General features: G+C 34.9%; 1 protein-coding gene across 1 annotated transcript; it reads right to left on the minus strand.

Annotated features, from left to right (window-relative positions):
• Nucleotides 1-2,952: 2,952 nt before the first annotated feature.
• Nucleotides 2,953-16,358, minus strand: LOC123667684. The gene is made up of 6 exons (XM_045601525.1): nucleotides 15,500-16,358; nucleotides 14,372-14,859; nucleotides 12,415-12,472; nucleotides 6,108-6,313; nucleotides 5,382-5,507; nucleotides 2,953-4,347 (listed from the first exon to the last, which is right to left on the minus strand). Exons 1-6 carry the CDS (start codon nucleotides 16,356-16,358, stop codon nucleotides 2,953-2,955), a joined length of 3,132 nt encoding a protein of 1,043 aa, XP_045457481.1.
• Between the last annotated feature and the right edge of the window lie 558 nt (nucleotides 16,359-16,916).

Below are 16,916 nucleotides of genomic sequence, written 5' to 3' on the forward strand. Positions count from 1 at the left end.
TTAACAAAACAGTTATTCTTCAGTGCACAGAGTTATAAAATAAATATATTTCTAAAATAAAAGTAGAATAAGTTACTCCTTATTACATCAGCTATCTGACAGTGAAAGTCCCGTTAAAATCGGTCCAGCCTTTTAGAGATTAGCCGTAACGAACAGACATACATTATTGTAAAAAAATATTTTGGTATATGCACCGTGTATACATCCATATGCATTTAGTAAAAAGCGGTTATTTTATTACTACAAACAGACACTCCAATTTTATTTATTTGTATAAACATAATATATCAATGAATTTTGCTAAGTGGATAACTCGAGAATGGCTCGATCAATTCGGCTAATTTATTTATTGTACGTATGTTCCTTAAGGCCCACGAAAAATTTTAAGACTTAAAAAAAAATTTGTTACTATTCACTTTTGACAGAACGAAGTCTGTCCGGGCAGCTAGTATGAAATAAAACAAAAACACTTAGTAAAAATCGATATATTCAATCAACTAAAAAAAGAAAAAGTGTCTAATTCTAATTATATTAAAACACTTAAAACTCATTACATTAAAATTTAAAACTACTTAAAAGTCAGGTTATCGTGCACGGAGCGCTACTTTATTACTATTCAAAACATAATGATATAACATATTAATATTATAAACATAATAATTTACATACATAATTATATTTAACGAGAAAATTAGAGTATTACTATACAATAAACCAATGATTTTAAATCTTGTCGTAAGTACAGAAACTCGACGACAAAATATCAAAATGTCACATGATATTTGATCGCATTACGACACTCGTCGCTTATTATTCTTACTCGTATAAACGACCAAAAATACTATATTATCACGTAAAATTATCCAAACTGAGGCCGAATTGTCGCGTGTAATTTCGTCGTATTTTGTCGCTTGACGTTTAATACGCGTCATAATATTACCATTTAAATAATTATAATACCCGCATCATCATCATCATCACCACTTCAGCCTAATATAGTCCACAGCTGGCCTCCACAAGTTCGCGCCAAAAATGGAGTCATGTGTGTTGCTCATAGTCACCACGCTGGACAGGCGGGTTGGTGACCGCAGGGCTGACTGTCGCATCGAAGACGCTGCTGCCCGTCTTCAGCCTGTGTATTTCAAAGCTAGCAGTTGGATGGTGATCCCGCCATCGGTCGGATTTTTAAGTCCAAGGCGACAGTGGAACTGTGTTATCCCTTAGTCGCCTCTTACGACAACCACGGGAAGAGAGGGGGTGACTATATTCTTAATGCTGTAACCACACAGCATAATATTAATACAGCATAATACCCTACAATTGTTTAAATAATTAGGACCTATTTTGTACAGTAAATATTTCATGACATTATCACGACAAGACAGCATTAAATATCATATGACATTAGAACGACAAAAACAAAAAACTTACAAATTACTTATATTAAAGTCTACTTATAATTGTGACGATGTTAATATAGACAGTTCTTAATTTTCGTACATTTAAGCCAATTATTTCTTAATATATTAATTAACAAACTAACATTCATTACATCTTAGCTCTTCAAAGATATTTACAATTCTAATTAAATTTAAAACAAATACTCTTGGGTAAACAAATACTCTTGGGATGCCTTAGATGAATATTGTTATAGCTATTGACTTGTATTATCATATGGCGTAGTAGTGTGTAGGAAAGGTTGGATAGACGAATAAAAAAAAACAGTTGGAAGATAGTGACAGAGGACTCTTCCTTCACCTTTATATGTATTAGTAGCGTATTTAAGGACAGAAATAATTAAATAATGTGCCACATATATAATTTATATATATGTAGTTTGGTTTCAATTTAATCTTAAAATTGATCTCCTGAAATGTTTGCTTTTAGGCGACTTAATCCCATTTCTCCCCTGGACCTTCAATAAAATAACTTAATAATCGATGTAGGTTAACTATGCATTCAGTCTTATTGTTCTACCCGTGTGATTACTGATAGTCATAGCGTGATGTTTTATAGCCTAAGTTATGGCCACAAAAAATAAAATAATTAAAAACAATCTAACTAATCTAAAAACTAAGTATAATTATTTTTGTTTGTTTTATTTAAGAGGTCGTCCATTTATCATTGGTTTACCATTGGTGATGTTTTAGACAAACCCCTCCCTCCCCCCATACAAATAATCACATATTTTTTGGGAAAAGTAAATGGAAATTTCCAGAATATTATCTTTACAGACAATATAATAAAATTTTGAAAAATTAGGTATCGTGATACTACACATACAAATTTCGAGGCAAACATCAAGGTTGCAAGGTGTTCGTTGATTGTTTAATCTTGTTAAGGAATCACGCGTTCAATGAAAAATGTATACACGTGATATCTCAAGATCGCTTGTAATATTTTGTGATGTTACCCCCCCCCCCCCCCCAGTGTTTCGCATGATTAATAGACGACCCCTTATTTGCAACGTTAGCGGGAGGTGAAAAACTTTGCGACAGTCACTAGTTCTTATTAGATATTACTTTGAGGGTAGTTTCTTTATGAGTAATTGTAGATAATCTGATGTCTATTATAATAAACGTGACCGAAAGCTTAATTTTTCAAGCCATTTAAAACTTATTTCATTTAATTTAGACAATAAGGACAATATACTATTGTGTAACTTTAATTTATTTTGGCTTGGATCATTTCTTCGTTTAAATATAAAGCGAATTTGAGCTTAAAATATTAAAAATACATTAAACAAAAAATATTAATACTTTTTACTAACTAAAACTATACTATAACTATTATTTAAAACTAAAAAAAAAAATATCTTTCAAACTTCCGCGATATGTCATGTTTCTTATAAACACTTGAAACTTTAAGAGGATAAATGGTATGAGCTATTATATATATATATGTATATAGATATATATATATATATTATCTTATAATTTGACTTCTATCTTCTTATATAGGTCTAGAAGTAACCGACGTGATTGGCAATTTTACTAAGTCCCTTCTTGGCGAAGGGTTTTTGGAATTAGTATTTTGTTGATCCATTTGTCGTAGAGAAGATACACTCTGGATCAGTGGCATTGGTGCAATTCTCACTGTTTGTTGGTTTGTATTCTGAAATTTGTTATTACTCGGTCTTTTGACCAAATTCTCGAAAGCGTTTCCGACAACGGTGTCATTTGCGGAATTTTTCTGATTATTAGATGTTGTCGGTAAAGGGCTTACGGTGAGTACTCGACTGGGATATGGGGGCTGATTTAAATCTATTGAGGATGTTTGATCTGGGGAAGGCTGAAAATAATAAATTGAGGTGGATTTTTGATTAAGGGATGCCTGATTTAAATCAATTACAGGTGATGTTTGATTACGTAATGCCTGATTTAAATCAATTACATTTCGGGGCATCTGATTTAGGGATTGGTGCGATAATTGACTCAGAGATGACACGCTCTGTATAACAGGCATTTGACCGGGCGATTCCGGTAGAGGGGATATGATAGTATTATTCGAACCGGTTACATAGTCTGATACGTTGACCAAGTAATACGTTGAATTGGAGACCGACTTAGTTTCAATAACTGGGTCTTGAGCGTTTGTGTCTATTGTCTGTCTCATCACACTTTCAGAATTTTTAGCAACATAGAATACATTACTATTCTGAGGCGGTGCTGGTGGTATATTTTTCTGTATGTTTGCCGCGACTTTCGATAAGAAAGTTATAGCATTTTTTTCATGGTTTTCTTGTTTATCATCACCGACACCATTTATTTGTATCGTATTTTGTATTATACTTATGTTTATCTGAGATTTGTTTTGATCGTTTGGCAAATCTATATTAATATTATTAGATTCGGCGTTTGGTATAATGTTACTATCTCTGTCATTACTATCATCGCTTAGTTCTATCACGTCACTTGGCGCATTAATTGCTTTATCACTTATTTCTAATCTCGGACTCTTAACTGCCACTTCGGTAACAGATTCAGAATTCGTTCTTTTAATTACTTTTTCGCCACAATCACTAGAATCTATAACCTCAGACGTTTCTTTGCTTTGTGTAGCTTCGTTTTCTTTGTGTAAATTAACTTCTGCGTTTGATTTATCTTTCTTGTCTTTTTTCTTCTTATTCGTATATTGATTTACATTTTTACCTGATTTTTTGTTCACTTCTAGGTTTGTATTGAAGTTGAAGTATACGAGATTCTGTTGCTTCTGTCTCTGCCACTCTTCTAGAGAATCCATTGTGTTCTCCATTGTGTTTGGCATCGGTACGGGGCTCGGTTGTTTTCTTACCTTCTTTTTATTTTTCCGTTTATTTGGATTTTCATTTTTCGTGCGATTAAAATGCTGTCGAAATGAAAACATTTTATTTTATATAATACCACATTGTTATGTATAACCTACTTAAAATAAAATTATATTCGAGATAATATCTTATTAGTCTTTTTATCTATGACATATCTACAACATAACAAATCAATAATAACTTTATTCAAATAGACCACAAGAGCACTTTCGAATCTTCATTTTACTAATTAAAATTTTAAAGTGTTTATTATTTTTGTGAAAGTAAAGCTACCACCGAGTCGGAATGTCGATTCTGCAGAGAAGAATCGGCAAGAAACTCAGCAGTTACTCTTTTGAAAAATAATATATAAACTGTGTTTTAGTACAGAATTAGTAACATGTTGCATGAAATACAGCGTCACTAAGTCCACACATCTTTATCAACTATGTAATCCTACACTCAATAATACGCTTTATCAATTAATCTCTTTGTATAATACACACAGTCGTCTGTTCCTAAAGTAAGCAATTTGTGTTATAGGTAACAGCCGACTGGTAATAACTACACATATTTTTTTTCTTAATAATCATTCATCATCATTTCAGCTTATTGCAGTCCACTGCTGGACATAGGCCTCCACAAGTTCGCGCCAAAAATGCGTGAACTCGTGTGTTTTGCCCATAGTCACCACGCTGGGCAGGCGGGTTGGTGACCGCAGGGCTGGCTTTGTTGCATCTAAGACGCTGCTGCCCGTCTTCGGCCTGTGTGTTTCAAAGCCAGCAGTTGGATGGTTATTCCGCCATCGGTCGGCTTTTTAAGTTCCAAGGTGGTAGCGGAACTGTGTTATCCCTTAGTCGCCTCTTACGACACCCACGGGAAGAGAGGGGGTGGCTATATTCCTTACTGCCATAGCCACACAAGACCGGTCGGTTTTCTTAATAAATATGCATAGAAATATTTCATATATAAACACATTAATACAAAACATTACACTCAAACTCGGGCGGAAATCGCATCCACACCCGTCGGAACAGAAAGCAGGGCCACTCGGGCCGGTCGATATTAAACATAAATAAATAAAATACACTCGTACCATTAGCACAAGCTTGCTGATTTGTCGCAGATCACTATCCAGGTCCTTCTGTTTGTTGAAGTAATTGAAATCTTTCGCTTCTAATTTATGCTCGGCATCCGACGCTTTGGGTAAATCGCCCTTCCTCTGAAATCATAAAGAACGTCGATTAGTAAAACAAGGGTTTCGGTAAAAGCGAGCGAATTATTAAGAGTTTATTTTATATCATACTAGCAGTTGCCTGCGGCTTCGCTCGCGTACAAATTGATTATATTAACGAAAAGGTGCTATTGTATAGTGTATATTTTAAGTTGGACCAAGTTACATATCTGAGCAAATATCAAAATTTCATTAAAATTCGTTCAGTGCTTTCGAAGATTAGTCCGGACAAACGTCGTGACACGCGATTTTTATATATATAGACTAGCTGATCCAGCAAACGTTGTTTTGCCATATATGTTATTAACCCCCTTAAGTACCCCCTTTGTAACTTAGAGGTATGAAAAATAGATGTAGGCCGTTCCTCAGACCTAGAGTCTAACTTTGTGACACGAGAATTTTATATATAAGATTATAAAGCTGAAATGTTTGTTTGTTTGTTTGTTGAAACGCGCTACTTTCAAGTCCGAATTGAAATTTCGTTTAGTGTTGACAGCCCATTTACCGAGGAAGGCCCTCCCCTCCCCCCCCAATTAGCGCGCGTGAAACCGCGGGCAGCAGCTAGTGATAGTGAAAATAATAACTTACCACAATTGTCTTAATCATTTCCTTAATATCAGACTCGGTTGGTAATTCGTCTTTCTCTAGATTTGAATCTAGACTTTTTCGCGTACCATCTTCTGGTACAGAATCCGAATTCTTCTCGTTTTCTTGCACTACCGTCAAATTGGACGGTACATTTTTTTTCTGTGTTTTATAATTATTAGGAAGGCTTTCATTGCCTGTGCTGTTATCTGTAACAATATCATAATCATAATTTAAAAAAAAAATAGTTTTAACAGTCGGCTGTTACCTATAACACAAGCATTAAGTTGCTTACTTTAGGAACAGACGACCGTGTGTGTATGTTATAAGATATTTATATTTAATTTATTTCGCTTCAGCCTGTAATATCCCACTTCTGGGCATAGGCCTCTTTCCCCATGTAGTAGAAGGATCAGATCTTAATCCACCACGCTGCTCCAATGCGGGTTGGCGGATATATTCCCTACTATGAGTAACGATCGCTATCAGGTGTAGATGATAACAACCGGGACCGACGGCTTAACGTGCTCTCCGAGGCACGGTGGGGAGACCCACTAGGACTGAGTATTTTATTTATAATCAAAATATGTTTATACGTCTAGGCTTCAAAGGCATCTTCAATTTGTGACTTTAAAAATTAACATTTTAATCTATACTAATATTATACAGCTGAGAAGATTGTTTGAACACATAAATCTTAGGAACTACTCCTGTGATTTGAAAAATTCATTTAGTTTTAGCGATAGCCCATTAACAAGGAAGACTATAGGGTATATACCTTAACGCTAATATCAATAGAAGCGGAGTCCACGCGGACGAAGTCGCGGGCAGAAGCTAGTTATAGTTAAAAGTGAAGCTACCACCGATTCGGAAGGTAGATTCTGCAGAGAAGAACCGGTAGTTACTCAACCCCCCCCCCCCAGGAGCTCTGGTCACCTCACTCACAGGAACAAAATACTGCTTGAAAGTAGTATTATTGAGCTGTGGTCTTCTGTAAGGTCGAGGTACTACCCATATTTTAAGCAGGCGGGCTGCTCCATATTTTAAGCAGGATGACAGTGATAACCAATTACAATTGCAAAAGCAGGTATCGTCGTTACTGGTTCTATTTTTCATCGAAAACTTCAGTAAAACTTCGCATAGGTTAAGAAAAGTGTGTTCAAAGTGTAAACTGGTATCAAAGGAGTTCTGGTAGACATCATTCTCGGCGGCAAGCAGAAGGATTGGGTGAAGCAGCGTTCTAAGAGTTTTGCGTGAGCTTTTTGTATCATTGCTAACGTGGGTAGTTGTACAACATTTAGTGGGTGAGTGCTACCAACATAGCAGCACAGGATATTCTGAAAGTCAAAATCAACTCTGGCCGCCGGGTGTCACTGTCAGCTGACAGCTAATTCTTAATATTTGACAGCAAGGTCACATCTGACAGCAGTAATCTGACGGCTGACATTTGACAGCTGCCATTTGACAGTTGACATTTGACAGCTGACGGAGGAAGGGAAGTCATTTGGCCTCATAGAATCGAAATCATTGAATCGAATAAGATCAATAAATCTTGAAAGGTGTTTAATCGATTAATATTTATTACGATATTAATACGAATTTTAAAGAGCAGTATTAGTGTAAAACCTGAAACATGGCAGATTCTAAAATATGTGACGCATGTCTAAAAGAATTAGCAAACATTCCATCTATGGATTGCTCACGCTGTATGGCCAGTTACCACCATTTTTGCGTAAACATCTCTCTGCCGGACTTCCATGATTTGTCCGCTATGTTTAAATCTGGATGGATTTGTGTGCAATGTCGCAGTCGCGAGCGCACAGGAGGTGATAATTCTAATACTCCAGTTCGTAGTAATAATAGTGGTGTCCTTGCATCTCCGCAATTGGAGTTCGTCACGCAACGCACGAGGACACGTACTGGGAACAGTTGCTCGTGCATATCGGCCAGCAACATACGTGACATTATCCGAGAACTTCAAACGTTGTTTGCGAATAAAATCCAGCCCGAAATGACGGAGTTCCGCAACTCTATGTCTTCTATCGAGTTGTCGATGACTCACTTTAATGCTGAGCTTGAGAAAGTGAAGGCGGAGCAAGATGTGCAGTCTAAAATCATCAAGGGTCTAAAATCTGAGGTCGAATCATTAAGAACTACTAACCAAGAGTTGTCGTCTCGCGTAGCTCAAATTGATCGCCACGCGCGTTCTTCTAATATTGAAATTAATTGTGTCCCTGAGAATAAGGCGGAAAATTTAATTAATACGGTTATGCAGCTGGGAAAAGTGATTAAATGTCCAGTCAACGAGGCGCAAATTCACTACTGCTCTCGCGTTGCAAAGATGAACAACTCCAGTCCTCGCCCACGCTCCATATTAGTGAAATTTAATAGTCCGCGTCTGCGCGATGAGTTTCTTGCATCAACAATCAAGTTTAACAAAAGTAATCGAGATGACAAGTTGAATACCAGCCATTTGGGTATCGGAGGAATCAAAAAGACTGCCATTTATGTTGCGGAGCATCTTACGAGTGAGATCAAATCCCTACATGCTGCTACCCGTTCTCGAGCTCGTGAGCTTGGATATAAATACGTCTGGGTGCGTGATTCTAGAATATATTTGCGAAAGAACGAGCAGTCTAATCTAATTCATGTTAATAACATCGATTTGTTAAATAAGTTGTCATAATGTCGCTAAACTTGCTTTTTTTTTTACTGAAGGGCACTTTAAACTGTTTTTACCAAAATGTAAGAGGGCTTAAAACTAAAACTGTGGAACTTTTTAGTAATGTCGTTTGTTGTAACTTTGATGTAATAGTTTTTACGGAAACATGGTTAAATAGCAGTGTATCTGATACTGAATTATTCGATGATCGTTATTTAGTCTATAGGCGCGATCGTGAAAGCAGCGGTTTCCATGCTGATAAGTTGGGTGGTGGGGTTTTAATAGCTGTTTCTAAGCGTTTCCATTAATTTCGTATATGTGCCTATGAATCGCGCTGTGAGGATTTATGGGTTAAACTCGAACTGTTAAAAACCAATGGTCAAACTGATTATCTGTACATTTGCACTGTTTATATTCCTCCCCCTGTACAAAAACATATCTTGGAACACTTCATTTTAAATACAAATCATATAATTGAAAGACTTAGCTCCTTCAACATAATCGTTCTTGGGGATTTTAACTTGGGTGGTCTGTGTTGGAATAAGACGACTGGCTCTGAACTGACTCCGATAACAACGAATAGCTTGTTGAATAACATGATTACTGATTTTATGTCATTAAATGCTCTTACACAGTATAATGGTTGTAAAAATAATAAAAACCGCGTTTTGGATCTAGTAATGAGCTCTCTGGTGATTTCCCAAATGGGCGAAAGCAAGGACCCTCTTTCCAGGATAGACCCATTACACCCTCCTATTGAGTTTTCCGTTAAAATTGACTTTCAGGAAAAGCTCGAATCTTGTATTGGGGCCAGGTTCCGCTTCTACAAAGCTGACTATGTCAAAATTACAAGTGCCCTGAATAATATTTCTTGGGTGAAAGAATTGTCGAGTTATGGTTGCGTTGATGATATGGTTGCACATTTTTATAAAGTTCTGAGAGTCATCATTGCTAAACATGTGCCCAAATCCAAACCACGGTCTAATAAATATCCGCTATGGTTTTCTGCAGCACTGATAAAAGTCGTCAATGAAAAATTTAAATATCGTGCCAAATATCGTAAATATGGCAACCCTCGTGATTTAATTACTTTTGAGTTGCTCAGGGAACGTTGCACGAAGCTTCATAATCTAAACTATAAATTGTATTTGAATGGACTGGAAACAACTTTGTCTTCAAACCCTAAACTTTTTTGGAGCTTTATCAAGCGCAAAAAGGGTAAGTCAAGTTCCTATCCTGCCACGATGTCTTTAGATGGCGAAGTGGCTTCTTCCGGACCTGACATTTGCAATTTGTTCGCGTCACATTTTTCTTCCGTGTTTAACACAGATAGGATTCCGGTCCCCGACGAGTCTAATTTTCCACCAACTTTAACATATCTAACTGTGTTATCGGTAACAAAAGACCAAGTTTTTAGAATTTTAAAAAGACTTGACCCTACAAAGGGTGCTGGGTCCGACGGAGTACCTTCCATTTTTGCGATAAAATGTGCGGACGCCTTGGCTTTACCACTTTCAATTATTTTTAATCGGTCTCTTGGCTCTGGTGTTTTCCCATCGGCTTGGAAAAGTGCCCTTGTAATGCCATTGTTCAAAAGTGGTGATAGGTGTGAGGTACATAATTACAGGCCTATTTCTATACTTACGACTTTCGCGAAGGTTTTCGAGTCGGTGTTGTATCCGGCAATAGCATGTCAGTTCAAGCAGTTTATCGCAACCGAGCAGCACGGTTTCGTAAAATCGCGTTCTACGTCGACCAACTTGTTTTCCTTCGTTGAGGACCTTGCTGAGGGGGTTGATCATGGACATTCATACGACGCAATATACACTGACTTCAGCAAGGCCTTCGACAGAGTGAGTCATGGAATGCTTTTGCATAAACTCTCTTTCATCGGTGTCTCTGGTACGTTATTGAGCTGGTGTAGATCGTACTTGTCAAACAGACCTTCCAAAGTTGTTGTTGGTGGACACGCGTCGGGTGAATTCGTTGCTGCGTCCGGTGTGCCTCAGGGTTCACTGTTGGGTCTATTATTATTCAACATCTTCATTAACGACATTGGGAAATGCTTCCATGATTCTAAATTTTTGATGTTCGCTGATGATTTGAAGCTATATAGAACTGTTAATACCTCTGAGGATGTGCGTTCGTTACAGAGTGATCTGAGCAATTTGGTGGAGTGGTGTGATGCGAACGGAATGAGCTTGAATCCGAATAAATGTCATGTGGTGCGATTCAGTAGGAAAAGAAATACACTAACCAGAACCTATCACATTAATCATGTTCTGCTAAATGAATTCGACCACACTCGTGATTTGGGAGTGATCTCGGATAGTAAATTACGTTTTAACCTGCACATAGACGATATTGTAAATAGGGCTTTTCGGATGTTGGGCTTCGTTCTGCGCAACTGTAAGGAGTTTAAGAATCCCAGAACTAAAGTTACGTTATACACCTGCCTCGTGCGTAGTATTCTGGAATATTGCAGTGTTGTGTGGAACCCACATTACAGTATCTATATTAATCGCCTAGAGAGCGTACAGAAGCGATTTTTATGGCACTTGTCCTATAGTTGTAACATGGCTGGAAATCTGCCTGATTACAACAATCGCCTAGCTCACTTTAACATTAAATCGCTTCGACATCGTAGAGAGCTGCATGACATCAAATTTTTGTATAAACTCGTCAATGGAATTTTAGATACTCCTAACATATTGTCTAGTTTAAATTTTGTCATCCCCAAATTACCGCAACGACATATAAAACCTCCTTTTAAAATTAAAGGCGCAAAGTCAAATTTAGGCCAGTTTTCCCCGCTTAACCGAACTCTAAGGAGTTATAACAAGATCCACAGTTTAAAAGTCTCTGATAGTAATGTTATAGACATTTTCTCGAACTACCCTAAACTGTTTAATAAGTTAGCGACTGAGCTTATTGGTGTCTAAGGTATAAGAAATTAAAACCTTTTCTCTTTTTTTGTATTATTCCTAATATTATATTATATTATTATTTTTATTGTGATTCTCATTATAAAATTAAATTAAATTTTAAATTTTATTTTCATAACGTTAACTTATCATGTATTGTATTGTATCAATTTTGGCTCTTATTGTATTAATTTTGTATTGATGAATTGATTAATTAAATTTGGTTCTATTTTATTCATAATTTTTATTGTAATATCAATTTCTTTGTTTTCATTGTATCAAATCAAATCAAATTATATTGTATTAATTTAAATCCTAATTTTTTTTTTATGGCACTGATTTTAATGTTGAATTTATTCATAATTTTATAATTGATTGTTTTATTATTAATCTTTAGTATTAATTTAAATTCTAGCGTATGATTATTAATTTTGTTAATTAATTTAAATTGGATTATTTTATTCTTAAATTTATTGTAATAATTTAATTTTCATTGATTTAATTCGATATGTTTTTGTAATGAAAAACTCTCATGTAAGCTGTATGTGCCTATAATTGAGGTATCACTCAATTGTTTGTACCCTGTGCTGATGATTATAGTGAATTTATTAGTGTCTACCTTGTTGGCGCATTATAATAAATAAATAAATAAATAAATAAATAAATAAATAAATAGATATTTCCTGCTATAGTTTAAAAATAAGTTAGTAGACATTTTACTTACGTTTATATACATTTTGAATTCGTTCTGCCGTCGTCGGAGGCGCTGACGAGTCGATGACCTAAAAATTTAAATAAATCTTGTAATAACACACCCAGTTTTTAGACATCTGGTGATGTGAAGGTAGGTTCGTCATTTATATATAAGTTTTTATATTTTATCGTTCATCAAGGAATATTTACATGTAACATAACGTTATAGTAGAAGATCCGAACTTAAGTCGATCTTCACCGAGCTGATAATAGAAAGAAACATACTTAATAATAAAACAAATAACTTCTGACTTGATAGTATGAAATGTATAGAATTTGCAGCTGTTGGGTTGCCAATTATTTAATATACAAGATAAATAAATGTACTAAATTTACACATCATCATCATCATCACCACCATCACCATCACCATCATCATCATCATAATCATCTCAGCCTATCGCAGTCCACCGCTGGACATAGGCCTCCACAAGTTGCCCATAGTCACCACGCTGGGCAGGCGGGTTGGTAAACGCAGGGCAAAAAATAAAATTAAATTAAATACACAAATATATATAAATACACTAAGTTTACACTAAATACTAATACACTAAATTTATTACAAAGTATGTTTCATTCTATTATCAGCTCGTTGAAGATCGACTTACGTTCGGATATTAGACTATTAAGTTTGAAGAACGTTCAAGAACGAACGAACGTTTACACATAATTAAACTTATTTCTACATTGATACAAATTGAAGGTAGATTCACACTAACTATGATTAATTTATTAACCATAGTTAGTGTGAATCTACCTTCAATTATATATATTAAACTAAGGATTCTATACTTTGCAAAATTAAAAAACAAACAGAGCTGTGCTGTACACCACACGACTGAAGTAATACTTCTTTAGCTGCATCTAACTCATATCGTCCTCTCGACTTCCGTTCGCTTCACCCGATCACACTTTTCGTAACGCCCTCGTCACGCATTCACCAGCTTACTCCCCAAGACAAGCGTGCGTAAAGTTTTATGTAAACAAAAATATTATACCGATGTTAAAAAAATTTTATTACATGAACTCTACGTTGTAACTAAGCGACGTAGGCTATATTTTAACGGCAGGGTGAAGCCGCGGGAAAAACAATTTACATCATAAACACGAGGAAGAAGGACATACACATTCAATACTCAAATCAAGAAAATAAATAAATAAATAAATAAATAATAAATAAATAAATAATTAATAATAAATAAATAAATAATAAATAAATAAATAAATAATAAATAAATAAATAATAAATAAATAAATAATAAATAAATAAATAATAAATAAATAAATAATAAATAAATAAATAATAAATAAATAAATAATAAATAAATAAATAAATAAATAATAAATAAATACAAAAAAAAACAATTGTTAAATAACGATTTAGAAGTTTTAGAAGCGTAATTGAACAAATAGCAATAGTTCAGTCGCCGTGACCTGCAACTCCAGCAGTAGCTTTAGAAAGGAGTGTGTATTTAAAGCGTATTTAGTCAAAATCAAAATTACTTAAGGATTGTCCGTTAATCACGTAACGCTCAAAAGAGGAATATCAAGAAATATTACAGGGAGGGTGGACTATGATGCGATATCACGAAATATCAGCGGGGAGCGGGGGGGGGGGGGAACTATAATGAGATATCACGTAATATAATGAAGGGGGGAGGGCTATAATGGAATATCACATGTATTTATTTTTCGTTGAACGCTCGATTTTTAAACTTAATCGTATTTATGTCTGTATTTAAAGATAATATTCTTAAAATATAATTTAAAAAATATACACGTGACATTAGGGTATGGGAGGATTATTGTAAAATGTCGCCACCTCAAGGGTGGGTAAGGGGTAGATAAGTTGCTAAAAGGCATTACGTGATTAATAGTCGACCCCTTGTTAAAATATTACAAAATAAAAACAAAATAAAAGGACTAACAAATACGCGGTTAGCCTCAACTGTTATCGGCGCAACTTGAGCGGTCAAAATCGTCCTGTTTATCCGTCTAACATCATCTATATCGGCCAATTCGATCTTCTTGATAACCCTCGGAATCCTCTTTAATTGGATGGAAAAAGGCCGACACAACTCCAGTAGCTCCAAGTTCCTCTTGCTCCAAAACTCCCGAGAGAAGTACGTCCGGGGTAGATTCAAGCGTTTTGACAGAATATTTATTTTCTTTCTAATATCTTTGGGTATTTGACCTAGTTCCTGATTTTTCCGAATCCATATACCGTTTGTGGATCTCTTTGGTATGTATGGTCGACACTTTTTGAGTTGTTTCGAAGTTACGTAAACTTTTTTGGAGAATTTTTTGACGCTGAATTGTCTGCACTTGATTATATTATTTCTGGAATGTTTCCGCCACTCCGGGAGGTCTTCGATTGGCGTTAGCACTACGTGTGATAGCTTAACTAGCTTTTCATCTGAAAAATATGCAAAATTGGTATTTATTATTTCTTTTTGTAAATCAAGCCGCAATTATTACTGTTATAGTATATAGAATATATCAAGGGGAATTTTCCTATTTTGGAACCCTACCTTTGTCACACTTACTAAATACCCCCTTTACCCCTTACCCTTTTTAACAAATTTTAGATCACAAAAACTACGCCTACAGCCTACAGCCTCCTTTTAGAAAAGATTTCGTGATTAAGAACAGCATACAGGCAGATAAATTGATTTTTATTTTATTTTGGAAAAGAGAAAAAGAAGAAAAGAGAAGTTAGATGTAACTCGAAAAGTACTTGTCAGATCGCAATTAAATTTAAATGTGACCACATGACACGCACCATCTTTCGATTAAAAAAAAAATCATTGAAATCGGTCCACCCAGTAAAAACTTCTGTGGTAAGATCCAAAAAAATACAGTCAAATTGAGAAACTACCCCGTTTTTGGAAGTCGGTTAAAAATAAACTAAGCAACTTCCACTGCTTCACTTTTCATAGCTTACATTTTAAAGTATAATGCGTTTTTTAATCAAACAAAGAAACCCTAAAACGTGACTCAGTATAAAATATCAATATAATATTACAGATATAGATTAATAATAAAAGGATACTCACCAACTAACATTGGATCAGGTCTTTCACCCTCATCGTCACTAGATTCATCGCCATCGTTACATATCTCATCATCATCAATTACAAGTCTCTGTGAATCTTCTAAATCATCACTTATGTTTTCATCATTAACAGCATTTACTTTTGAAGTTAGATCATTTTGAAGTGTATCTTCATCTTCATTTTGAGGGACTTTATTAGATGCATCATTTATAAGTTTATTTCGTAAATCGTTTATTACTTCATCCATATCTATACCGTTCTGATTGTCACTATTAGATCTGACTTGAGTTTCAATTTCATTTGAAACTGAACTTCTCGCATTTGTTTTATTATCTTCATTATTTATAATTTCGTTTAGTTCTGATCTTTGTGTTACTTCTAATAATTTCTTATTAGTATTTAATATATTTTGATCTGAATCATTATTATCTGATTCATAAATAATTTCTCCACATTTAAGATTTAAGCCTTCAGTAGCATTTGATGTTATATTTGAATTAACATTTTTACTTGCATCTGGGTCATTTACGCCATTTATTAAATGGTTTAAATCATCATCAGAATCATTTTCAAATATTATTTTAACTTTAGCTTTACTGAGGTCAATACTTTCCAATTTTTTTATACTATCATATTCATCATTCAATTCGCTTGTATTGTTGTCTATTGTAGTATTATTTACACTTGTGTCTGTCTGTTCGTTTGTTACTTTGTCTGTTTCTTCATCATCCGAGTCCGGTATTATTATCGTTTCTCTCTTTTCATCAATAACTACTACTTCGTCATCGCTCCAGTCGTAGAGATCATCGAATATAAGGTTTTCTCCTAAAAATTGTAAAAATAATTTATTTTTAAGCATAATAAGGCTGTAATCTGAATTTTGTCGAGCAATAAATAATAAAAATTCAATCACTCACCTATGTCCTTCGGTACTTCCAAGCGTGTCTCGGCGTATATCTGATGGAAAAAAAATACATTTGCCTATTAATTTTACTTGTAAATTTATTATTAAATATCATTAATATATAAAGATACCATTATAATCCGTAGAATGATGATTCAAGTGTTTTTGAAAAATTGATGAGTAAATTGATTTTTTTTAATTTGATTTTTAGGTAAACAAGCATATGAACCAAAAACCAGAAACTCTGGCCACCTTACTCACCAACAGGAACACAATATTGCTTGAAAACAGTATTATTTAGCTGTGATCTTCTGTAAGGTCGAGGGTACTACCCCAGTCGGGCTGCTCCAGATTTGAGCAGGATATTTCCTGCTGTGACCTCAATTAATTAACAGTAATTAAAAAATTATGGAAGAAATTTTCACCCTTCTATACGGTTCTAGTTGAGATTCCTGATAGATGAGATTGTCCAACACGAGTTCAGACCACGGCGGCAGTTCCTCCGTTAGGATG

This window comes from Melitaea cinxia, chromosome 29, assembly GCF_905220565.1.
Source record: "Melitaea cinxia chromosome 29, ilMelCinx1.1, whole genome shotgun sequence".
NCBI classification, from domain to species: Eukaryota; Metazoa; Arthropoda; class Insecta; order Lepidoptera; family Nymphalidae; genus Melitaea; species Melitaea cinxia.